This window comes from Rhincodon typus, chromosome 10 (assembly GCF_021869965.1).
Source record: "Rhincodon typus isolate 14 chromosome 10, sRhiTyp1.1, whole genome shotgun sequence".
Lineage (NCBI taxonomy): Eukaryota > Metazoa > Chordata > Chondrichthyes > Orectolobiformes > Rhincodontidae > Rhincodon > Rhincodon typus.
Window position 1 is genome coordinate 69537932 of NC_063341.1, and position 26919 is coordinate 69564850.

At 42.0% G+C, this 26919-nt stretch overlaps 1 protein-coding gene across 1 annotated transcript in view; it reads left to right on the top strand.

Moving 5' to 3' along the window:
• The window catches only part of LOC109920520, a 210432-nt gene that overhangs the window by 159312 nt on the left and 24201 nt on the right, over window positions 1-26919 (top strand). The window contains exon 4 of the mRNA XM_048602008.1: window positions 8956-9161. Within this exon, the coding sequence (XP_048457965.1) occupies window positions 8956-9161 (206 nt within the window). The remainder of the gene's footprint in view (window positions 1-8955; window positions 9162-26919) is intronic.

Consider the following 26919-nt stretch of genomic DNA (forward strand, 5'->3'; position numbering starts at 1 on the left):
TCATCCTGACTTAGTACCAACTCAACTTGATCACCAGATCGAAATCCAGCCACTCCCTCTTTGAGACAACCTTCACCACACAGACTGCAATGAATTAGCAAGGCAGCTCAACACCACCAACTTCTGAAGGGCAATTAGGGATGGGCAATAACTGCTGGCTTTGCTGGTGCTGTGCATATTCCAAGAATTAGTTTTAAATGGCAGAAACCTCCAGAGTTTCTGCTGAAACTGTACAATGCAATATACGGACTACACGTAAATACCATGTTCTGTTCTTGTCACTATGCCACAAAAAGACATTCATCCATTAGAGACTGATTACAAATGTGAAGGGAATGAGCTGTTAGACAACCAGAGAAGCTCAAGCTAAGCATCCAGAAGGATCTGAAAGAAGAAAATTAAGAAGGCATTTCATGAAGGCATAATAAAATATTAAATGGCTAAGAATATTACTTCAAATGAAGTTATGATTGCGAGACAAGAGAACATAAATTCATATTAGTGAAAATTACATTTATATCTTCACTCCAAGTGATAAATGTTTATAATACTTCACTGGGTGGAATAGAAGAAGCAAAAATATGATTGTCATTCAAATTACAACTGAATGCTATAATGGGAGAGGTAAGATTGGAGAAGGCTGACCTTCCATGAGTTGACTGGCCTTTTTTTCATCATTAAATCTATCAAACTGCATTGCAATTTTCACAGCTTTTTGCTCCATTTTCAACTATAGGGGTGGACAGATAATATCACAAATCCAAGCCTATCTGATTCTGATGCTTTAAGGGTAAGCTACAGCTTTTGCATAGTCGCTGAGTTCATTCAACATTCCAAATACATTTGGCCGCTTGTGGAGTCAGTGAGGGAATTTGCTGATTTGGTTTTGTTGAGACTCGATGATATGGTGGTACATTATTTAAAAACAGACTCTGCTGGTAGTCTCATTCCTGGTCGCTTTGTCATTTGTAAAGCACCCCCTGCTTTAGATAACAATAGCAACTCATGTTTATATAGTTACTTTAGCATAGCAATGTGTCACAAGGAGGTTCACATGACTGTAATTAGGCATAAAGTGACAAGTCAAAAATTAATCTGACCAGAAGTTTAGTCAAAGGTGTAGTGATTGTAATGATGTCAGCCACCTGGACCTCATAGAATATTGGGGAGTGTTAACCTTGTCCAATTGGAAAGGCCCAGCTGTCATATGAAAAGGGTGAGTGTCAGAGATACTGCCACTCTGGTGCCTGATTCTGAATGAGGCAGTACATAAGTCAAGGACTGTTTGTGTGTAAATAAAGGGTGACTTGGTGATGGGATACCGGTCTCAGTGGAGTTATTTCAAAAGGGAGAGTTTTCAGGAGTTTTTTTAAGGGAGGAGGAAGGAATGGAAGGAAGTAAAATTTACCGGGAGGATTCCAGGGGTTAGGGCCAGACAGGTGAAGGCATGGTGATCACTGGTGAGAAATAGAAGTGAGGAGGCAAAAGAGGCCAGAATTGAAGAATCTGAAAGTTGGAGAAAGTTAAAAAGATAAGGAAGAGCAAATCGTCGGAATGATTTAGGCATAAAGGAGGCAGTTTTCAAATCAAGACGTTGCATGTCGAAATGTCGATATTTCTCAGTGAGTGATTGGTGAATGGAATTTGGTTTGAGATAGAATATAATTTAATATGAAATTGGGACTATCTATAATGGGCAACTGATCCACATCACAAGTTTTATTGCCCAGGCAGCAAATTGAAAATCTACCCAGTCCTGTTCGCCGATGTTAAAATATTGTAGGGCAATTAGAACAACTTCAGACAATGTGACCTTGATGGTTGCTTCAAGATTAAAATGCAAACAGTCACAATTAGAAAAAGGAAAAAAAGATTTGCATACATATAGTACCTATTACAACCTCAGAACATCCCAACAACATGAAATACTTATAGAAATGAAGTTACCATTGCAAAGTACAATGTGGAGGTGCCGGTGTTGGACTGGGGTGGACAAAGTCAGACGTCACACAACACCAGGTTATAGTCCAACAGGTTTATTTGAAATCACAAGCTTTTGGATCGCTGCTTCTTCATACGGTGAAGAAGGAGCAGCGCTTCGAAAACCTGTGATTTCAAATAAACCTGTTGGACTATAACCTGGTGTTGTGTGATGTCTGACATTGCAAAGTAGAGAAGGGTAGCAGCCAATTTTTACACAGCAAGATTCCATAAATACCAAAGCATGATTAGTAAGTTTATGGATGATACAAAATTAGGAGGTATCATTGATAGCGAGGAAGGCTACCAAAAATTACAGGGGGTCCTTGATCAGATGGGGAAGTGGGCTGAGGATTGGCAAATGCAATTCAATACAGATAAGTGTGAGGTGTTGCACTTTGGAAAGTAAAATCAAAGTAGGACTTATACAGTAAATGGTAAGGTCCTGAGGAGTGTTGTGGAACAGAGGGACCTAGGAGTACAAGTACATAGTTCATTGAAAGCAGTGTCACAGGTGGACAGGGTGGTGAAGAAGGCATTTAGCATGCTGGCCTTCATCGGTCGAGGCATTGAGTATCAGAGTTGGGACGTTATGTTACAGTTGTATAAGTCATTGGTGAGGCCGCACTTGGAGTATTGTGTACAGTTTTGTTCACCCTATTATAGTAAATTCATAGTTAAACTGGAAATTGTGCAAAGAAGATTTACAATGATGTTGCCAGGACTACTAGGCCTGAGTTATAGGGAGAAGTTGGGCAGGATAGGACTTTATTCCTTGAGACATAGGAGAATGAGGGATGGCCTTTCCTGAGGTGTATAAAATCATGAGGGGCGTAGATAGGATGAATGCATATAGTCTTTTTCTCCAGTGATGGGGAATTGAAAACTAGAGGGCATACGTTTAAGGTGAGAGGGGAAAGATTTAAGAAGGACCTGAGGAGCAACTTCTTCACACTGAGAGTGGTGCGTATATGGAATGGGCTGCCAGAGAAAGTGGTTGAGGCAGGTACAATAGCAACATTTAAAAAAGCATTTGGATAGGTACATGGATGGGAAGGGTTTAGAGGGATATGGACCAAATGCAGGCAATTGGAAGTAGCTGAGTGGGCAGCATGGACCAGTTTGGGCTGAAGGGCCTGTTTCCATGCTGTATTAGTCTATGACTCACTGATTCTATGACGAATAAGCCTTAATTATCTTAAATAATATTGCCTAAAAAAAGGATAAATGTTGGCTAGGATACCAAGAAGAAAACACCCTTTCAATTTTTCAAAATAGTATCAGGACCCATCAGAGAAGGGAGACAGGGCCTCAGTTTATAGTCTATGTTAAGAATGGCACCTCTGACAATGCAGCACTCCCTCAAATACTGCACTTGGTATCTGTAGTGATTGGAACCAAGTGGACCTCATTGACTATAAGGTCCTGGATTGGAGTCGTTAACCTGGGCCAATCAGGAAAGCCCTGGCTGACCAATATAAACAGGAGATTTAGAATCTGCTCAGTTCAGGGGACTGACTCCAAGCTGGCTGGCCACAAGTGAATAAAGGGTGACTTGGTGACGGGAAACCGGCCTTTGTGCAGTTATTTCAATATCTCAACCTGGAATTTGTACTTAAGCTTTATAGAGTAGGGCTTAATTAAAATGAGGCAAAACAGATGCAATAAAATATGCATTGTGGTCACTTCTGCTGATTTCCAAATAGGAATCTGCACTTTTAGGAATTTGCTTTGACTCTGTGTTTGATTTGTTTTGGCTTTTTCTGTAAATAGATTCAGACTGGAGGCCATTTCACCATTTTCCCAAAATCCTTGAGTTCACTTTTTTTTGTTTTTAATCTGCTGTTTGGCTTTGGCTGAATGTGAGCTCTTTGCAAAAGGTATCCGAAGAGACCAGAAGGTATCAGTACCAAGTCATTGATTTAATACAACACAAGAGGTTTCACATAAAGTTACATAAAACCCATGCTGGAAAAGGAATCTCTGGAGAGTTGAAAATTGTCGAGCCTTGCAAAAAAAATACTCAAGTCTGTAAACAAAAAAGAGATCCACTTTCTACGTAGCAGAAGAAAAGCAACACCAATGTATGAGGGGGCTAAAAAGGAAGAACACAAGATTTATGAAGTGGCAAAGTGAAAATATAAGTAGTGCAAATTATTTTGTTATTGACTGTTATTGCAGTAAAATCATTGTTGGAACTCTACTTGAAATATTATGTTAAATTCACATCATTTTTGGTGCTAATAAAACATTGAAGAGAAAAGACAATGTTCGATGCCTAACTTGCATTTAGTGCCGAATTACCAAAACTGTCTCCAATTTGTTCATGATCCGATGCTCCTCTTCACCTAAGAGCTTTCACAGGTCAAAGGAGGTTGGTCTGACTTTCTTTCTCTATCGAGAATTTTAGAAACATAATTACATTCCTTCCCCGGATACTGTAGCTTCTTGGCGCAGTTTGTGAACTCTCAGTCGTTGCTTTAACCCACAAGGCCATAAAGCCAGTAATATATTGAAGGAGAAATATAGCTGAAGACAATTCATGTAAAGATGTTCATACCAGTCCCCTGAAATCTCCTCATTTATTTAATGCTATCTGACACACTGAATGTTGGTATTCATAAAATTGCCTTCTTAACTTCTGACACATTTTGGCAGGTTGTCAAGCTAGTTTGCAAAATAGCTTTTTTTTTTGCATCCATAGAATATTCTCAAATTACATATTTGGGAATGAGTTTATCTTGGGGCTATACTTTAAATACCCTTTGAAGAGCTTTATCCGGCACATTTAGTTCAGCGCATTAACAAACTCCTGCGAAGGACGTGTCACTTTTGAAAGTTATTTCGTGAATCAAACCTGGTAAGAATCGAAGAAGAAACAATATTTATATATGCATTTATATTGCACATTTTCACATCTCATCCACACTCCCTCAGTACAGCAATGCAGATTAAGCCTGGATCAACAGCTCTCAAATTGAGTTCAACGACCCCTTAAAGGTCTGTCAATACCTTTTCAAAGAGCTTGCAAAATAATGAGGAAGTGTCCCCTGTTAAATACTCCAGCTGCCATGTTTGAGAAGAGCTGAGGTGGGCAGATGAAGTAGAAAGTGAATGGGGTAGTGGCTGAAGCCAAGGCTCTGTGCACATGGCAAGGTGGTAGCAGACACAATGTAGCACAGAGTGGGCTGTCTATCCAAGGGCAGTGTACATGATGGAGTGTTAAGAACGACATGACTATCGCCAAATAGACACTCTGTTAACAAACTCATGATAACATTTAGGGGAGATCAGCCTTGTTCAAGAGGAGGGAGCTTTTTTTAAATAAAAAATTTATACAATATAATCTTAAATTATAAATTCAAATGGTAAAAGGGAATACACTATAAATGGGAACATACTGAGAGGGGTAGATGAAGTGAGAGATCTTGGCGTGTAAGTCCACAAGTCCCTAAAGATAGTAGTTTGGGAAAACAAATTTGCAAAGAAGGCATGTACAATGCTCCCCTCCATTGACAGAGGTATAGAATACAAAAGTAGGGATAGAATAATGCAATTGTGTTAGACAGTGGTTGAGGCTACGGCTGGAGTATGGTGTGCCATTCTGGTCACCACATTACAGACAGGATGTAATTGTTCTGGAGAGAGTACACAGAAAATTTACCAGAAAGCTGCCAGGGCTGGAGAACTGTACAATGAGGAGAGATTGGAGAGGTTGCCGTTTGTTTTCCTTGGAACAGAGAAGGCTGAGGGGTGACATGATTGAGGTACCAAAATTGTGAGGGGTAGAGATAGAGTAGATAAGAGGAATCTGTTTCCCTTGGCAGAGAGTTCAAGAATCAGGGGTCATAGATTCAAGTTAAATGGCAGACGGATTAGAAGGAAAATGAGGAAAAACCATTTCATGCAGAGGTGGTGGGAGTCTGGAATTTGCTAAGTTAGTGTTGGAGGCAGAGACCCTAAACTCTTTCAAGAAGTACCTGGATCTGTACCATAAGGGCCGCAGGGCTAGGGGCCGTGTGCAGGAAGATGGCATTAGAAAGGGCATCTGGGTTGGCATGGAAAAGATGGGCTAAATGGCACCCTTCTATGCTATTTCATTTCTATGGTTCTAAAATTCTATTCATTATATGTATAAATACTTAAACTCAAAGAAATACCTGTTTTATTAAAGGCATTATTAAAATTCTTTTATATGGAGTCCCTCTGCATTATGGGCATTAAAGAGTAATTAGCTCAGCATCCATAGTTACAAAGGTTTTTAAAAAGAGGTTCTCCAACACATAAAAATTTGAAAATACCAGCCTGGGTTTCATTTCTTTAGTCTTTAATGGGATGGGGGCATACCTGGCAAAGGTATGGCCAACATTTGTTGCCAATCCCTAATTGCACGGAGTCATTTCAGAAGACAGTTAAGGGTCAACCACATTGCTGGGTCACAGGTAGGAAAGACTCTACAGGATATGAGTGAAACAGATGGGTTTCTCTGGCTGTCAATGATAGTTTTATGAAGCCAGCTTTCAATCCCAGTTTTTATTTAATTAAATGAATTTAAATTCCAACAGCTGCAATGGTGGAGTTTGGAGTTGTGGGCCCTTCAGGGCCTTTGGATTATGAAACATTCCACATGATCACATGAACCAGTATCCTATGTGCTGACACTGTGGTGCAATTAATGAAGAAATGGGAAAGGAGACCATTCGGCCTCTTGAGTGTTCTGTGCTATTCAATCAGATCGTGGTTGATCTACATCAGTTCAAGTCCCCATGCTGCCTCCATATCCATTGATTCCCTTAGTATCCAGAAAGGCTATAACATCAGCAGCACAGCAATAAATCGAAATGGATTTAACCTTATATTTATGTAAAGAGCTTTTTAAAAAAAAATGCCTCGACTTGCTTTATTTCATGCTGATACTTGAATTGATAACTGAGAAATGAAGTGAATCTGCCTGTAAATTCCAACCGTCCTCACAGAAATGTGTCATCATGAACGATTGCATTTTTAATAAAAATGTAATTAAGAGAAGTCAAGATTAAATGAGTGAAAGTTCTGAATCTGCTTGGGATGAAGGTTTGATTGTGATGCTCACTCAAACCCATATCCTTTACGAGCAGTAGAGCAAGCCGAAGCAGAAATGACCAGGTAATGAAGATAGATGCATTCAGTTATCAGTGAACCATTACTGGGGCTCGCTGTTACATTAGAAAATCACAGATAGCTTGACGGCACTTGCCACATAGGAACTAATTCATGGGCAACAGCGCACAATGTGCAGTGTGCATTGCAAATGCATTTAGGGCACTAATTAAGCAATGTTGAAACATCAAGAAAACTCTCTCTTTTCAGTCCCTGTTGGAGGAAGTTGGAGGAGGTGGTATTGTTAAAGGGGGGACACACAAGGTTCTGTGTTTGGACCCAAGAAAACTATGAAGAGCCCAGGTGCAAAAAAAGAACAACATTCTCCGGTCAGATACAGAGGTGAAAGCAGCCTTTAGCAATCAGGCGGGCTAAGCACTCGATGTTCTGCCAGTGATAGAATGATGAGAATGAGACCTGAATACTACCAATGGACCATGCATGAGCCTTGATGACAGCTGCCTTTTAATTCAAGTTTTAACTATTTCACTGCTAAATGCTGCTGAAGATGCATGACTAAGGCTGCATTGAAGAAATGCCTGCATTTATACCACACCTCAGTGTAAATTTAACCATTCTAAAGTGTAGTCACTATTATAATGCAGGAAACATGACAGCCAATTTGCACACAGCAAACTCTGACACATAGCACTATGCTAAAAACTGGGTAATTAGTTTTCATGATTTTTCACTCAGCAGTTCTCCTTCTCCTTCGAAACAGTTGTGTGGGATCTTCCACCTTCACCTTGTGTAAGCCAAGGAAATGCCCAGAGGCAAGAAATTTTGTAACCTTCAGATCATCAGATTTAAATATACCTCATCCACCTATCAAGAATGTTTTCTTCTGGTTATTAATTTGTGACTTTGGCACCGAGAGTTAGTCTCCTTGGGACAACCACAGTCTGAACTCATCATTAAGTTCAAATTTTGGGTTTCCCACCAGTAAAAGGTGGATTGTGTGTCAGAAAATGGGACAGGAGTTCCACATCACGTCCTGTCCACCATTTTTAACGGTTCACAGGTTCTTTCCAGCCCCTTAAAGATCTGGTCTTTTGACTTAAGCCATGTACAGTAAGCCATTCCTGCTGGCTCTTAAAATTCAGCTAGAATTTTCTCCAGAGCAATTTAACAAAAGCTGGTTAGTGTTTATTGTTCCTTCTTTTGAATTGCACTTACCTTATGTCGTAGAAAAAGGAACAACAAGCATAAATTCATTTTAAAATATGGATTAATATACAACATTGTCTGCAGTATCAGATTTAAAGCTCTTGCTGGAGGCTTGCAAGCTGTAGAATATAAATACTGTACATAATAAAGACCATCCTCACTGGTTTAATAATATATAACGATTCATGCACAGTTGCATGTTTAATACGTTACCCTATTTTCTCATAAGATAGTATTAGGATAGATTTACAACTGGCAGAGTTGTTGAGTAAACCAATATGTACTTGCAGCTATAATTTTATTTGAACTTTGCAAAACGAATTGCGGCAATAATTAGAAGTCATCAGACATGAGTTATTGCTGTGCTGTTTCACTGTCTTGTTTTTTTTTCTGGCTATAGGCTATTTATGTTCATTGCACCAAACGTATTAAGATATTTGTTTTCATATCATAGACCACTGCAGCATAACAGAAGGCCATTCAGCCCACTATGTTAATGTTGGCTCATTGAAAGAGCTCGTCCCAAATCCCTTTCCTGTTGTTTCCCTGTAGCCCCGCAAGTTTTTTTTCCACTTCAAGTGTTTCTCTAATTCCTTTAAGTGTTGTTTTTGAATTTACTTCCATTGCGCAATGCATTCCGGCTCTCAATAATTCTTTGTGTGTCCACAGTACCACCTTCAGACTGGCTCAGCATGGAAGCTTGTTGCCTTCCGTTGGCAGAACTGGGTAATTCTCACAGTAATCTTGGGCCTAATGATGGTTGTACCATTCACCGTGTACAGGATGATGACAGCCTTCGATGACCCACCACCTCATTCTCTCTTTAAAGCAGCGTCTGTTTGCTTTGGACTACTATCAGAAACTTTCCTGATCAAGTGAGTAAGATTTAATCATTGTCTTTATTTTTCTGGATTGCAAATGAATTGTTTCTAGCCCCTGAACACTCTCTGCCTCCTGCTAAAGGCTTCAGGTGAAAAGTACCACTTGTTGATAAGTAATAAGCTGCTCGATAAACTAAGAGCTGCAGAGTGGATTGAAAATTACATATCGGCACATGTTTAATTTCCTACCTTCAGTGAGTGTGTAATAAAGTATGCAATAAGAGATGAATCCTGCTGGGTTATACACTAAAATGGACACCTTGTGGTCACTATGTTGACAATGTCATTGTTGTGGCACAAGTAGAGGCACAAGCCTATGTACATTTCAATTGTCTTCTTCCTTCTTCGCTCATCAGCTGGAAATGGCATTAGCTGTTGAAGTGCTATTCTATTCTTTTTAATTAAGATGGGATTCCTTATATAGCAATAACATGATTACTGTCAACAGAGCTAACTTAATGAAATTGTCATATGCAGAGCAACTTTTGATATCAAAATGATATAGCGAATGTAATTCTCTAAACATTTTTTTAACCAATTCTCACCACTTCAATGTTTTGGTTATTTAGTTTTTTTTTGATTAAGGGCTGCACATTAGGACAGTATGCAGTGAAGCAATGATAACTGTCCAAGATATGCACAACACAAAGCATGGCACAAAGTTATCTCCTGCCTTTCCCAAGTCAAACGTAGGTATTTAATATGTAGTGGTCTTGTAGTACAGTGATAGCGTCCCTACCTCTGGGTCAGAAGCTATGGGGTCAAATCCAAATAGGGATTTGATGGTAATGGAAGGTACGTCGTTATCAGTCTTTAAATCCTTTGATATACCTATGGCAGGCAACAAGAATGTGAGAGCTTCCTGGTCAGCTAGAGCAGTGCTTTAACTGCAGTGCAAACATCTCCCCATGTTAAAGAACTCCATGCATAGGATCTTGTCATGAGCAAGTACCATCCCTGTTGTGATGAAGTACTGCATCAATTTAATACAATTCCTCATTATACCTTAAAATAACTAGACCTCCTCAATTATTTTGTCCAGGGATTATAGACAGAGCCTATTAATGATCAATTGCAGCCTGGGAAAAGATGGCAATATGAGGGACACGCCCCAGTATGATATCCTGCCATTTTCTCCTTAGAGAAGTGTTCAAGATGAGCCACTTTGCAGTAAAATGACAATGACATAAATGAGTCACTTTCTGCAGTGACTGCTGCTACAATTTTCCAGAGATTGTGATTATATTGCCCATTTAGAGGGAGCTGTGAAACTTCCATCTGACTGGTGAGACTGCAAGAGAGCTGAGGACATGTAAGATTTTTTTTATAGAATCCCTACAGTGTGGAAACAGGCCCTTCGGCCCAACAAGTCCATACCGACCCTCACAGCATCCCACCCAGACCCATCCCCCATAATCTACACATCCCTGAACACTACGGGCAATTTAGCAGGGCCAATTCACCTAACCTGCACATCTTTGGACTGTGGGAGGAAACCAGAGCACCCGGAGGAAACCCACTCAGACACGGGGAGAATGTGCAAACTCCACACAGACAGTCACCCAAGGGTGGAATCGAACGTGGGTCCCTGATACTGTGAGGCAGCAGTGCTAACCACTGAGCCACCGTGCCGCCCCATTGGTATATAAGAATACATTTCATAAAGAAAAGGAAAAAATTAAAAAACAACCCCTTTCAGATTATTCTCTCTTTTTAACTGTGATCGGGGCACTGCTGCTATTCAGTGGTTATGCTCCCCATCCCAAAGTGTTCCAGTCTTAGAATAATTCCATATTATTTTTTTAAGCAAGGCATTTTACCTGATATTCTGGCCAACGTTCTACCCTCATACAAAACAAGCACTATGATTCTGTGGCCTATAGCTACAAGCTAATAGGGACAACCGTAGCTGGGAAATTACTGACAAACATTGCAAGTTATTGCACATAGTACATCTTGAGACTTCTCATTTAGATGTAACTTTATAAATGCACCTTGGTCTGTCATTTTACTCATATTCAAAACAATAATTGCTGGGTATTTATAGCACATATACAGGCCATTCAGCCCAAATGCCCAAGCTGCTTTTCATGACCCACACGAGCTAAATCTCAACTAACAACAGAATAAAGAATCAAATGTCTCCCAATTAGTCATCTCCAGTATGTCCTGAAATCAGGGTTGAGGAAGTGACGTCTGAATGTATACATGTTACTGAAAAGAGAAAGTGTAGTCAGTAATCCTGAAGACAAAGATGACATTCTAACAGGATGATTCAATGGGCAAAAACATGAAGAACATGGAATTCACTGTGACTTGGAATTTTATGGTGCCCACAAGAACGGGAAAAGTAACATGAGAAGTAACTTAATTAGACAAAATTTTGATTTCCCAATTGTGGTTTGAGATAGAGAGATAAAGGTTTGTGGTGCATCAAGTCTCGTCCTTGTCATTAAAGTATTGAAAATTATGTCCTACCTTCATGATAATGATAGTAGTGTATGAGAATCTTGTGTCAGCTGGTTCACACTTGTTTAAAGGTAGTATGCATCACTTGGTTTCACTCGGTTGTCTCTCAGGTCCATGGTTTGCCTTGCTTCACTCCAATGCAAAAGGGAGAAGAGCTGGAGAAAGGCATCTGACATAGAGTCTCAGGTCCGGCCTGAGGGTTTGTCAGTGGTGGTCAGGGACAGGGAGCAGTGGAAGGTCAAAGGAAGGAGAAGACAGAGGATAAGGTAGGACATGGGGGGTTGGAAGAGGAATGTTAGGGAGAACAAAGTGTGAGTTGGGGGGACTGGAGGAATGAAGTGGGAAGGGCTTTGTGTTGTGAGTGTGCTGGGAGTAATCAGGTGAAGTAACAAAGTGAGGAACCTGAAAAACAGTGTCAGTATTGTCCAGATATCTCCATCGATACTTCCTGCTGCCTCTGGAAAGCAACCAACATAATCAAAGATCCCTCCCACCCAGGTTATAATCACTTCCACCTGCTTCCATTAGGCAGAAGATATAAAAGTTTGAATACACGAGGAATTGGATTGACGAATAGCTTTTTTCCCGCTGTTATCAGACTTTTGAACGGACCTCGCAAATGTTAATTCTGATCTCTCTCTCTGCACCTTCTCTGTGCCGTAACTCTGCATTCTGCACTCTGTTCTGTTACCCTGATGCACTTTGCACGGTATGTTCTGCCTGTATAGCACGCAAAAACACACTTTTCACGGTATCTCGGTACATGTGACAACAATAAATCAATCAATCAAATGTGTGGCAGTCTCAGAGTTTTTCTTGGCAGAGCCCTTGCAGAGCTTTTGAGTTCACATCCAATCTATCACTAATCCCTGCTGGGAGTAGTCTCGAACATTCTGCTTCACAATGCCTAAATTGGAGGGTCAGCTGATCCTGCAAGTTCGGCCATGTCCCACAGCGTAGCAAGTACAATACTTGACACTAATGTGGACATGCAATTTTTAAAAAAAACACAACATTCCTTTTTATACAGTAAAGCAAATGTCTTTAATTCCCTTGTAACCATCAAGTGTATGTCAACCATGCTACATGCCAGTGAAGTTAGCTCTCTGAGTAAGCTAACCTCAACCAATGATGGTGACGCACCTGTGAATAGTGTGAAACTAATATAACGTGAGATATTTACAAGTGAAATTTAATTTTGAAAAACACCTTTGTCACCGTGGTGCTCTGAAGTTTGATGTTAATGGTAATGTAGTTAAGCAGGAAAGACTTGGCCACGATTCAGAGCCTCCCTTTATGACCATGAGGTTCTGTGTTGACCACCTGGAGCTGTCACAATTGTCACCTAATGTTGGGTTTTTTTTACCCCCGATGCAGAGCCACATCTGCACTTGGCTAGCACTTTCAATTTTAATTGCAATGTCATTTAGCGTGGTGACCATTCACCGAAACGTAGATCTGTAGATTTTCTTCAACAATAAAGCAGAAATTTATTTCTTAAGAGGGGAAAAATACATTAAAACCTAGAAACCAGTTTGAAAGATCTCAAAACATACAGAGAAACAACATCTCATCTGTTACCCAACATCAAATCCAGAGAAATTACTGGCACAAAAACAAAGTTGCTGGAAAAGCTGAGCAGGTCTGGCAGCATCTGTGGAGGAGAAAACAGAGTTAACGTTTTGGGTCCAGTGACCCATCCTCAGAACTGATGGTGGCTGGGAAAACGTCAGTTTATATGCAGAAAATAGGGAGGTGGGTGGGGTAGGGAGTAAACGATAGGATAGAACCCAAAGAGAAAGAAAGACAGTTGGACAGACAGAGGAGTTGCTAACGATCAGGCTGGGAGGGTGAATAGTTGTTAATGGGGACTGTTAGTGACTAACAACACGGGGTGTGTAGTGGCAGGCTATGTGGTAACAAGGCCTGGTGTGTGGGGTGGGGGGCTGGGACATGGGAGAATTAAGGCCCTAAAATTATTGAACTCAATATTGAGTCCGGAGGGCTGTAGGGTCCCCAAGTGGAAAATGAGGTGTTGTTCCTCCAGCTTGTGCTGGGCTTCACTGGAACACTGTAGCAAGCCGGACACAGAGATGTTGGCCAGGGAGCAGGGTGGTGCATTGAAGGGGCAGGCAACAGGTAATTCAGGGTCTTTTTTGCGAGCAGAACGTAGATGTTCTGCGAAGCAGTCGCCAAGTCTACGCTTCGTTTCCCCAATGTGGAGGAGACCACACTGTGAGCAGCGAATACAGTAGACTAGATTCTTGGAAGTGCAGGTGAAGTGTCGCTTCACCTGAAAGCTTTGTTTAGGACTTTGGATTCTGGGGAGGGAGGAGGTAAATTGGCAGGTGTTGCACCTTCGCCAGTTAGAGGGGAAGGTGCCGTAGGGCTGTGGGGAGGTGTTGGGGGTGAAGGAAGTGTGGACCAGGGTGTCGCGGAGGGAACAGTCCCTGCAGAAGGCGGACCATCTCTTCCAGAGAAATTACTGTCAATATCAAATCTTTAGGTTAGCCTTAACTGCTTCTCCCCAGCTCTGTCCTGTGAACAGTGAAGTCTTCTTATGTGAGCACCTGTAAAAATGAAAGCTTAGATTTTCTCAGTCTTTTAATAACCTACCAATTTCTAACGAAACATTCCAGGTCTGGCAGTTTCACAAGTTAGACTTTTACACCAAGGTAACTGAGCTTTTGGTAAATTGTCATCTGCTCCTTTCTTGGAAAGAAATTACATTTGCTTCTGACCGCAGTCAGGTCTCCTTCAAACCTGCCCAAAAAGCTTTCAATCTTGGGTTTTCAAAGCGAAAAATCAATTCAAGTTTACCTTCAATATTTTCTCCCTATTGTAAGCCCTATAACAGTGTTGGCTGACACCCAGTATCACCTGCAGCTGAGCATTTATACCAATCCGGAAATGCGTACAATTCCAAAAACACGACAATATCATGTAAAATTCCAAAGATGTCACATGCAAAGGGACAGAAAAGTAGCATGATGTTGAAATGGAGTACAGCAGCTGGGAGCAGGTGGTATGGTAATGAAGACGAGGGAATACTGAGGACAGATGGTAAGTGAGGACAGGAGAGCAGGCAGTGATGGGGCAGGGCAGAAAGGCGGTCAATGACGGGGCGGGATAGAGAGGGGGACAGTGATGGGGCAGTACAGAGAGGGGCCGGTGATGGGGCAGGACAGAGAAGGGGGAACAGTGATGGGGCAGGACAGAGAGGGGGACAGTGATGGGGCAGGACAGAGAGGGGGACAGTGATGGGGCAGGGCAGAGAGGGGACAGTGATGGGGCAGGGCAGAGAGGGGTTGGTGATGCAGCAGGACAGAGAGGGGGACATTAATGGGGCAGGACAGAGAGGTAAAGGTGATGGGGCAGGACAGAGAGGAGGACGGTGATGGGGAAGACAGAGAGGGGGAACTGTGATGGGACAGGTCAGAGAGGGGTCACTGATGGGCTTGGAAGGGAACACTAGTCCCCTCCCACTCTACCCTCCCCACAAGTCTTGACAGCCACAATATATTTAAAGCTTAATCTGTTTAAATGCACAAATTTAATCTTCAGAAGAAGCGTCCCGACCCAAAACGTCAACTTTCCTGCCCCTCTGATGCTGCCTGGCCTGCTGTGTTCCTCCAGCTCCACACTGTGTTGTCACTAAATGATTATGGCTTTGTTAACAACCTTGATCACAATCGTGAGGCACAGGGCACATACTCTGCTGTCTGAACTCCCTAGGTTGCCTTACAGTCTGTTTTCCTGCACTGTCACCCATCCATCCTTCTGTATTTCCCACACACTCTTAAAAATAGCTGGCACAGTGTTGCAAAAATGTCAAGAAATGATTACACGCGTGCAGAATCGAAGGCAGGAGAAATAAACCAGCCAGTCCATCTAGCTTGCTCCACATTTACAACGGCTGGAGTATAATGACCATGCATCAGTCAGAACTTTAACTACAACTGAAAATGCCAGTGGAAGGAATGTTAGTATCCCTGTTTTGGAATAAATGCTACCTTCACACCCATCTCTCCACTTTGTAGCACAATGACCGCAACCTGTTGCTATAGTTCCACTGGCGCAAGAAAAATTGCGTTGAAATCCTTGTCTGTGTGGGTTGAAGATGCAGCCTGACTACAACCAATAATGCACATATTCTCTGCTTAATAGTATTGTGGGTGCAGCTACAGCACATGAAGGTGAAGTTGGCATAGTCCTACCGGACCACAGGCTGCTCTCTTGTTAGAGAGAGAAGGCTGGTGGTGGTTTAACCTGAGGGTCACCATGCCCTCGGGTGAGGGGAGAGGTTGAGGCACATGCATTGCAAAGAATCACGCAGACAGCTCGCCTCCAAATTCTCATTTGAGAAAGGACAGTAAATGCTGGTCTTGACAGTGATGCCATCATCTCAAAAAAAGAAATAAAATGAAAGATTGCAGAAATGAAGCTATTTTTTATACTCAGTTTACCGATTTTAATCCAAAGCTATAAGATGTCTTGAAAGAAAATGTGAAGAGGACCATGTGTGGAAGCTTAATGATGTGACTATCATGACACATCGTACATTACCTTCCAATTTAAAAACCTTGACTAATATTTCCTCACCTATATTAATGTTAGCATGAATTACTGTATAATGTGTTATGTGATTAATGCAACGTCATATCGCACTTTATGGTTCCACACAAAAGTCACATTCTTTTATGTATTGCTCTTTTATTTTCAAAACCTGCGGAATTGGGCAACTTACAATAAAACTTGGATATTGAGGTTGAATCTTTATCTCAGGAAATAGGGTCCAAGTCTAGTCTTGCTGCTGACCCTGAACCTTTGAAATAGGAGGGTGGGGTTAACTATCAGAGACTGGAATGCTTTCATGGGGCAAACCCTTCATTGACCGAGAGGAAGGGCCCAGGTTGGTGACGGGTTCAGAAAATGGGAAAAATAATCAGAAGGCTTTCATATTGACAGGAGCAGCAGGCGGTCATGGGACGGAAATCAGAGAAGGGCGGGTGCTTCAACCTGGAGATGTCTTCGCTCTAAATGTTTTCCACTCTTCAATTTAAAAATTAATTCAGCAAGTCAGGCCACCTCTTAAATGCGCAGGGGATTACAAGCCCCTTTATAGGCTGCTCCTGCCACTAGGAACACAGGATAGAATGTAGAGCTTCTTTAACTTGTGCTCAATAGGCTACCAGCTGTAGGGACCCTAACCTAAATCCTAACCCTAACTGCAACCCTGGCCCTGACCCTAACTCTAACCCCAACACTAATCCTAACTAGCTCTGTAGGTTCACTTAGGTCCATTGGCTGGATGGCCATTTTGTAATGCAGAGTGATGCCAATTGCATGGCTTTAATCGCCACACTGACTGAAGTTACCATGAAAGACCCTTCTTCTCGATCTCTCCTCTTGTTTGAGGGATGGGGACCTTCAGGTTAAATCACCATCAGATGTCTCTTTCTTTGTCATGAGAGAATAGCCCTATTGTCTGGTAAGACTATGGCAATTTTACTTTTTAACACAAAGACTTCAATACACAGGTGAGCTAGTGGTCAGTGCAACACCGAGGGAGTGCTGCATTGTCAAAGATCAGAACGAACTTTGAGCCAAGTGCTAGTTCATGTATTCAACTGAACAGGAAAGATCCAGGGCAATGTCTGTGCCAGTGCCCCTGACCTCCCCAAAATGATACAGATATTGGTTCAGTTGATATTTCCAAGACTTAGATCAAACAATTTTTTGGGGGATACGAGTATCGAAGGATAAAAGTTAAGGATAGGTTGAACGGAATGGAGGTACAGATATAATTGAATGGTGCAACAGGCTGATGGGGCCAAAACATATTGATGTTTCCCAGAGGGTAATAAGGTATTATATCAAAGCAGTTCTACCTTTTAACTGAACATAATTTCACAGAATTTAACATGTAATATTGGGAACAGGATGCAAAGCAGCTTGTACATTACACATGTTGGCGACAAACATTATACCACACTAACATACTTAAGATCTCCTTGGTCTGTGATGCCACTCTGAACACTGTGTTGACTTTGATCTTTGACATGGTTGTCGGCAGTCATATACACACTGGTGACAAATCCATGTGGGAGAGTTTGTTTTCCAATCCTTGTGATATCTAGACATTTTTGGATTTGCTTTACATTCTAAAGGTGAGAATACCTCCTTGGCATTCCTTAAAATGTTTTTCAGTCCTTTTCTCGTTGTCTCATGCTAAATGACAAACCACAGCAAGATACAAAAACTGAATGAGCCTGATAAGTTGTTTATGAAAGATGATTAAGTTTCTAACAGGGTAGGTGGCGGTTCAATATATTAAAATTCCCAAAGTGTAAAATGCTCTAATGTTGTGGTATTTAACACTAATGTCGGTTGGTTACTTTGCTGCTTCATTAGTAATGGATACTCAGGGGAAGCTGTGCTGGCAATTCCAAATGCTTAAGTTTCAGCTGTAATTTCTTGCCAGTGAGGTATTTTTATATGGGGTTGAGATTAGTGCCAAGTGAAAATGTCAAACCGACCTGCACTTGATCAATGCAATCAGGCTAGCTTTGGATTCCATACAAGATGCCAGATTTCTCTGTTTACAAAGAAATCGAAACCTGAACTGACAAAATGAAAACATGGACTGGAGCCAAACTATTGGCATTGGAGCTATGATGGTGCACCATTGTCTTTGCTTTCATTGAGTTGCGCTCAATCCAGGTTAAAACTGATCCAATATCAAATGCTGTTTCATTGATCTGATCTATAGTTGGACAAAACAATCATGTGGCCAGGATTCTTTTGGGCCATGAGAAAACTATCCTTATCCTTTGAAGACTTGAGCATGGATCCACCTGAGATTAAAGGAAACGAAAGTTCCCACCTAGTTGTGAAGGTCTTAAATGAAAGGATAAAAGTGCTCGTTGACTCATGAGAATCCCTGACTTTGGCCCAGTGAAAATGGAGAAGGACCATTTGGAAAGACACCAAATTCTTTGAAAGACTTTGTCAGGAACATGCAGAGATCAAGTTGAGGTGCTGCAGGAGTGAACAAACTGCCAAACAACCCATCCGTTCAACCTTCATTTGCATTCAATTCCCACCACAGTAGAAAATAATACTGTTACTAATTGATTCCTGTACCTGTATATTAACCTTTTGTGATTCATGCACCTAAACACGCAACTGCCTCTGCATTTCTGAGCTCTGCAATCTCTCACTAATAAGATAAAATGCTTCTTTTCTATACTTCCTGCCAAAATGGACAATTTCACATTTTCCCGTATGATGCTCCATTTGCAGGATCTTTGCCCATTCACTTAACCAAACCACCACAGTGTGGAATGTTTGTGCTTATGGTGCTGTAACTGCTTGTTAAATCAGTCCCCTGCCCATTCTCATTGCCCAACTTCCAAACCCATTGCCTGTGCACTGGCACTGCCCATGAATTCTACTTCTCTCCTTTCCCCTGGTATCTTGTCGTAATGCTCACAAGATTAGTCTTTCATTCTGGAATACCCCAGAAATATCTGGGAAAAGTGTCCACCCTACTGATGTTGGAAATATAAATAGGATATTGGTGCTATAGATGCTATAAAGCCATAACAACGCTCAAAAGTTCAACCTCATTCAGTATAGAACATTAGCTTGTCCTATCCTTCAGCTACTGAACTTAACCTCCAACTCATCTACCACTGATGTGACCTGGCAGCACTATCTACAATGTCAAGGATGCATAATAATCACGCACTAAATTGTTTAAGAGCACCTATCTCTCATGCAATCAAAGTAGATAAAGGTACCAATGTTGTGAAAGCAAGTTCACCTGAATTTGTTTCAATTCACACTCCATCCAGCTACAAACCTCTATTGTTGGCTCAAATTCCTGGAATTCTCTATCAAATGTCTTCATGACAGGGGAAATGTCCTTTAGATTTGGACAGTAAGTGCCAACTCACTAGCACTGCCCACGGTCAGAGAACAAATAGTCATAGAGAATCTGTCGGATTTTAGATGGGGATTTGAGGAAGAGCTCTTTAATGATTTTCTTTTGTCTGTGTAAGAGTTTTTGATAAAGAAGGCCTTTCTGGATGGTCTGAAATGTTTGTGAACCATCAAGTATGGTTACAAACCTTGGGCAGCTAATGTACATGGCAGACTTAGACCACATTCATGTGTCTTTGGTTCAGCTTGTTGGATTTTCTGGACCTGGTGGTTAACACAACCTAGACATTGTCAGGGTCTATAATCATTATTATTCCCATTGCTCTCAGCTGTTTCTTCATGTAACATGGAGTGAACTGAACTGCTGAATACTGATACTGAATGCAAAGATCTAGAATCATACAGTACAGAAGAGGCCCTTTGGCCCATCACATCTGTACTACCAAAAGTACACCACCACAGACACTAAGCAGAACAGCTGTTTTCTATTTACCCTGTCTGTGCTCCTCAAAAATTTAAACATCTCTATCAAGTTCACCTCTCAACCTTCTCTGCTCCAAAGAAAACTATCCAGTTTCTCTTCATCGTTGAAATATTCCACCCCAGCCAACGTCCTGGTGAATCCCTTCTGCATCCCCATCCAGTGCAATCACCTCTGGGAAAAGACACAATCGATTGGAGATGACTGCATGCCTCTTCAGCTGCACAGTTGTAAGATGTTAGCTGTGTAATTTCACACTGTCTTCCCCAGATGGATGTGGCCTAAGGGCAGGCGATGGCCTAGTGGTATTATTATTGGACTGTTAAGCCAGAGACACAGGTAATGTTCTGGGGACATGAGTTTGAATCCGCCACAGCAGATAGTGGAATTTGAATTCAATAAACATCTGGAATTAAGAGTCTAACGATGACCATGAAGCCATTGTCAATTGTTGGAAAAACCCATCTGATTCACTAATGTCCTTTAGGGAAGGAAATTGCCACCCTTACCTGGCCTACATGTGACTCCAGACCCACAGCAATGTCGTTGACTCTTAACTGCCCTCTGGGCAATTAGGGATGGGCAATAAATGCTGGCCTAGTCAGTGACACCCTCATCCTGTTAATGAATAAAAAGAAAGTGTGGCCAGGTTACCAAGTTTTGCTGAGATAACTAGGTGTAGAGCTGGATGAACACAGCAGGCCAAGCAGCATCAGAGGAGCAGGAAAGCTGACGTTTCAGGCCTAGACCCTTCTTACCAAGTTTTGCTATTTGTTGTGAGACCACTTCACTTATCTGTCACCTCCTGCTGCTTTTTTTGTTATTCAGACAAAAAGAAAGGCTAGCATTTATGTAGTGCTTTTCATGGTCTGCAGTGCTTCATGGATGCAGTTCTGGATGTTAGATCTGTCTCACCAACCAGAATAGTAATGGCATGTTGATTGTTGGCAGGAGGAGAGAGATGTTGTACAACTACTAGTATGCCTATGACAGATCAGGGTGAGGAGAGTAAGGGTAAATGCCATGTCCGTGCCCTCACCAACTCTCTTATTCTGTAGCTTTGCTTTCTCTGAGTTTCCTCCAAGTATTATTCAGTGTCAAGGTTTATTAAATCATTGGCTGAAGGAAGTTGGTGATCAGCAGGAGTTTCCCCTGCCCTGATTGGTTCTGAAACCATGAGACTTCACTAGCAACAATGAACTGTGTTGAATTAATTAATTCATGTCACAACCTGCCATGGTGACATTTGAATTCTTGACCTATGGGTTGCCAGTCCAACACTAACTCAGCAACTGGGCCCATACATTCTATAATATTACACAGAATCATAGAGTTTTACAGTACAGAGGAAGGCCATTCAACCCATTGCGTCTATACTGGCACCAAAACAAGCTGTTCAGCTGTTCTCCAGCATCTGCAGTTCCTACTATCTCTGTTCAGCTAGTCCCATTCTTCAGCCCTATCTCCATAGCCCTCTAATTTCATCACTTTCAAATATTTATCCAGCTCTGTTTTGAAACCTCCTATAGAATCCACCTCTACCACTCACTCAGACAGCGCATTTTAAATTCTAAAAACTTTCTGAGTAAAGAGGTTCGCCTCATCTCACTTCAAGCTCTCTTGCTGATGAACTGTGACCCCTAGTTACTGAACATGGGTCAGATTATTGGCTAACTGGAACAGGGAAGTCACTGAGACCCGATTCTGTGTAGAATTCTGTTTATCACCATGAGAGCTACCAATATGTCATGCCAAAGTATCTCTCCTGTTAAAGAACAAAATTAGAAAATTAAATATACACATCAAATCAAGAATAAATGGTGCATCCTGTGTAGAATTAAAGTAAATGCCTGACACTATATATAGTGCTTTGTTTAATCCCGTGTAATAAATATTTTGCTTATCTTCCAGTTCCCTGAGTGAGATGATTGGGCAATTTTAAACTACAATAATTTGTGAAATTGATGTTTTGTCTTTTTCTCCTTGGTAATTTATATGGTTTTAGATTTCTACCCCTTCAGAATATGTTATTTTGCAGATCCATAAGCAAATTAAATACAGTAAGAATATTATTCACTGCATATAAATACAAACTACACTGCAATGCTAGTGGATGCCTGAAAGCTACCAAGCTAAAATGTTATCGTCTTCCAGTGTTACTGAATATTTTGCCGTAATTTGTACATGTAGTTTATTAACCTAGAAAATCAACTGCTACATTTGATTATGTCTAATATTCAATACGTTATATCATAATTTGTAGGACATTTATTTACTAGGCAGCAAATCAGAGTGATATCAAGGCTTCCTTCATCTCAGTGATCCAAGTATAACTGTTTCAGCTCAATGGATGGACCATCGCCAATTCAAAGCTTTTGAAATTTATTGCCTAAGAATTTAAACAATCTATGGAGTTGCGGGGAAGGAATATCACCTTCTTCCCATCAGCCAGCTTCCTCCCGCTGTCCACTGTCATTGATGTGTCCCTGTCACTGACTGACCTGAGGTGGAGCTGGTGGTCAGAAAGCTCCTTCTACTTCCTTACTCTGAAACTACATGACACCGTAACCTTTAAAGAAATTCTCTAAGACAGCATTTAAAGAGCACACAAATCCTTTCTGACCTTTATTTTTAAGAAAGGTTTTTGTTTTCTCTTGCCCAATGAGCTGTGACAAATTATTTTCCCTGTGCTGTGTTTTTGCAACAAACTTGTAGTGCAGTCCAAGTCCATTGGCTTCTCTTCCTGCTCTTGCGGTCTTACTTCTGTTTCTCCCAAACATCAACGAATGACCCCTTCCAATTTCTCAATATAGGCTGCCCCTCGGCAGTATAATCTAAAAACATAACGTTGGTTTTTCACCTGCCCACTGATGGCACCCAGCTCTGCCTTCCCGAGCCATTTCTCTCAAATCCTCCACTGTTTTTATATTCCAGCGAACTTATCCTACACCCGGAAGTAGATGTGCAGACATTTCCTTGAAATAAACATTGTTTGCTAGTCTCCACTCTGAGCTGTTTGCTAGCAAGTAAAGCCCATCCCTCCTCTGGCAAATGTGAGACTAACCAGTCTGTTCAAAATCTCATGTCATAAATGGTCCCGAGACAAGCTCACTAAGAATGCCCTCTTCATCTCCAGAACACTGCCTGACATTTCCCTGTCTCAGTTCATCTGCTGCTGAAGCCCTCATTCTTGCCTTTGGTTATCTCCAGACTTGGCTATTCTAACACACTAGACATTGGTTCCCCACACTCTATCCTCTGTTGACCTGAGATCAACCAAATCTGCTGCCTGTGTCTTAGCCTGCAGGAAGTCCCACTCTTCTATGAACTCTGTACTCATTGATTAACATTGGTTCCTGGTCAAACAATTTCTTGATTTTAAAGTTCTCATCCTTGTCTTCAAGTTTCTTCATGGCCATACTATTTCCTATCTCGGTGGTCTTATCTGGCCATACAGTCCAATGAGATACCTGCACACCCTTTATTCTGCATTATCGAGCATTCCCGATTTTAATTCCTACATCCTGGGTGACTGTTGCTTCAGATGCCTGGTGCCTAAACTTTGGTATTCCCTCCTGTACCTCCCTGCATCTCTCGCTTACCTTCCACCTTTAAGATAATTCTTGAACACTATCTCTTTCATCAAGCTTCTGGTTATCTGACTGAATACCTCCAACGTTCAAGTCCCATCTGCCCTGGAGGTGTGTAATGACATTTCTGAACAGGTTGATTAGAAAATATCTCAAATTTTTCTTTAGCAGGACATTTGATGCTTGTGCACTTGCAATGAACCAGGAAATACAGGTTCAAGTCCTGTCTACTCAAGAGGTGTGTAGCAACATATTAAGATAGTTTCTATCTTGTGATCATTTGAAATTTGAAATTCATACATTTGTCCTGATGGTTGCAACATAAAAGCTTTCCTTTAGAGGCTTTTGTGGTGCAGTGCTAGTTTTCCTACCTCTGAGCCAGGAGGCCTAAGTTCAGGTCCTAACTGCATAATAGCATAACTGAACAGGTCCCACTTGCTCCAGAAGTGCATAGTAACATCTGTAGACAGGTTGTTTATAGAATATCTCCTTGGAAGAGAAAAAAGCTGTGTGTGTGTGTTTTTTTTTAAACTCTTTAATGCACTTTAAATATCTTGAACACTTTCCTTTTTTTCCTACTGAAAGAAACACCATGATCAATTCCAAAACCAGAACATAGCTCGAGTTAATCAGACAGCTTCAAATAAGGCCGGCTTGCCCAAAAATGCAGGCAGTGGTTCAATAAATGAAAATCAAAGACAGAGCTCCAACTGTATCTCAGAAAGCACGTTTCCCGGCTCGGTTCCAATACCTCCACTTTAAAACTGAAATCTGTTTTATTTTTAAAAAAAAGCACTTGAATGTTACAACTCTGAGGAGAACAGGAAGTTCAAATCTGGTATTATTTTTGGATCAGTTTCAGAAAGACTACAGTATGAGTTCTCCGCAGATCATTTTAGCTCTAATTGCCCCCTGTATCCCATTAACACCAGACCTTTAGTACTAACTCCACTGCAGCTTATTCTTGGCATTGGGAAGGCAAGTGCAACATTTTGTTTTTACCCAGTTACAAGAGGAATTTGCTTCTTTGATATATTTGCCTCAAAAAGACTTAATAGGAGCTTGGTGAGTGGGTGGGCAAGTTAAGAATTGATACTCTTGGATGGTGATTTACATTGGTAAACATCCAGAGCAAAACTGGCCCAGAACTTGCTGTTAACTGCATTTCCTTAAAGAAAAATGCTGATTTTACATTGGCTGCCTCCATCAGAAAGGTTTACATTGCAGGGTTGAATGTACACAGCATTTACTCAGCGGTGAATCTGGAGCTTAAGCGAGGCTTGTATTTCAGTTAAAAAGTTCACGGTTGGAGGTCACAATGTTATGCTGCATCTCCCACTTCATCTTTGCTCATCACATGCCATCTATTTTCAGTGTATAGTTTCCTTCCTTGTCCTTTTATGTGAGAAAGTTACAAAATAGTCACTCACTTTGTTGCTATAACATAACTTGCTCTTAATTCCTTAAAGGGGAAGGAGGTGCCAGAGAGCAGCTTTCATGCAAAATCATGACCCAGTTTTAGATGGAATTGTGTAAATATACAGTCGAGGAGCAGGCCATTTCCTGCTGCTCATGTCCAACTTGAGCCTCTTACCTCTCCTCTTCAGTTAACCCCATCAACATTTCGTCTTGCATTCTTCCTTTATTTAGCTACTTGCCACGAGCTCATCCACTCCACGTGACATAAATTCCACATTCTCCCCATTCCCTGGGTAAAGAAATTTCTTCTAAACTTACTGTTGAATTTATTAGTGTTTGCCTTATCTTTACAGGCCCTAATTCTGATCTCACCACCATCTTCTCCATGTCCACCCTGTCAAACACTTTCATATCTTAAATCCTGCTATCCCATCATACATAGAGACAACAAGATGTAGAGCTGGATGAACACAGCAGGCCAAGCAGCATCAGAGGAGCAGGAAGGCTGACGTTTTGGGCCTAGACCCTTCTTCAGAAATGGGCGAGGGGAAGGGTGTTCTGAAATAAATAGGGAGAGAGAGGGAGGCGGATAGAAGATGGATAGAGGAGAAGATAGGTGGAGAGGAGACAGACAGGTCAAAGAGGTGGGGATGGAGCCAGTAAAGGTGAGTGTAGGTGGGGAGTTAGGGAAGGGATAGGTCAGTCCAGGGAGGACAGACAAGTCAAGGGGGCGGGAAGAGATGAGTAGGTAGGAGATGGGCGTGGGGCTTAAGGTTGGAGGAGGGAATAGGTGGGAGGAAGGACAGGTTAGGGAGGCGGGGACGAGCTGGGCTGATTTTGGGATGCGGTAGGGGGAGGGGCGATTTTGAAGCTTTTGAAGTCCACATTGATACCATTGGGCTGCAGGGTTCCCAAGCGGAATATGAGGTACTGTTCCTGCAACCTTCGGGTGGCATCGTTGTGGCACTGCAGGAGGCCCAGGATGGACATGTCGTCTGAGGAATGGGAGGGGGAGTTGAAATGGTTCGCGACTGGGAGGTACAGTTGTTTAGTGCGAACCGAGCGTAGGTGTTCTGCAAAGCGGTCCCCAAGCCTCCGCTTGGTTTCCCCGATGTAGAGGAGGCCACAACGGGAACAGCGGATGCAGTATTCCACATTAGCAGATGTGCAGATGAACATCTGCTTGATGTGGAAAGTCTCCTTGGGGCCTGGGGATGGGGGTGAGGGGGGAGGTGTAGGGGCAGGTGTAGCACTTCCTGCGGTTACAGGGAAAAGTGCCGGGTGTGATGGGGCTGGAGGGGAGTGTGGAGCGGACAAGGGATTCCCGGAGAGAGTGGTCCCTCCGGAAAGCAGATAAGGGTGGGGAGGGAAAAATGTCTTTGGTGGTAAGGTCGGATTGCAGATGGTGGAAGTGTCGGAGGATGTTGCGTTGGATCCGGAGGTTGGTGGGGTGGTACGTGAGGACAAGGGGGATTCTGTTTTGGTTGTTATTGCGGGGAGGGGGTGTGAGGGATGAGTTGCAGGAAATGCAGGAGACCCGGTTGAGGGCATACTTGACCACTGAGTGGGGGAAGTTGCGGTCCTGGATAAACGAGGACATCTGAGATGTACGGGAGTGGAATGCCTCACCCTGGGAGCAGATGTGGTGGAGGCGAAGGATTTGGAAACAAGGGATGCCATTTTTGCAGGAAGGTGGGTGAGAGGAGGTGTATCCTAGGTAGCTGTGGGAGTCGGTGGGCTTGAAATGGATATTGGTTTCTAGGTGGTTGCCAGAGATGGAAACAGAGAGGTCCAGGAAGGAGAGAGGGGTATCAGAGATGGTCCAGGTGAACTTAAGGTTGGGGTG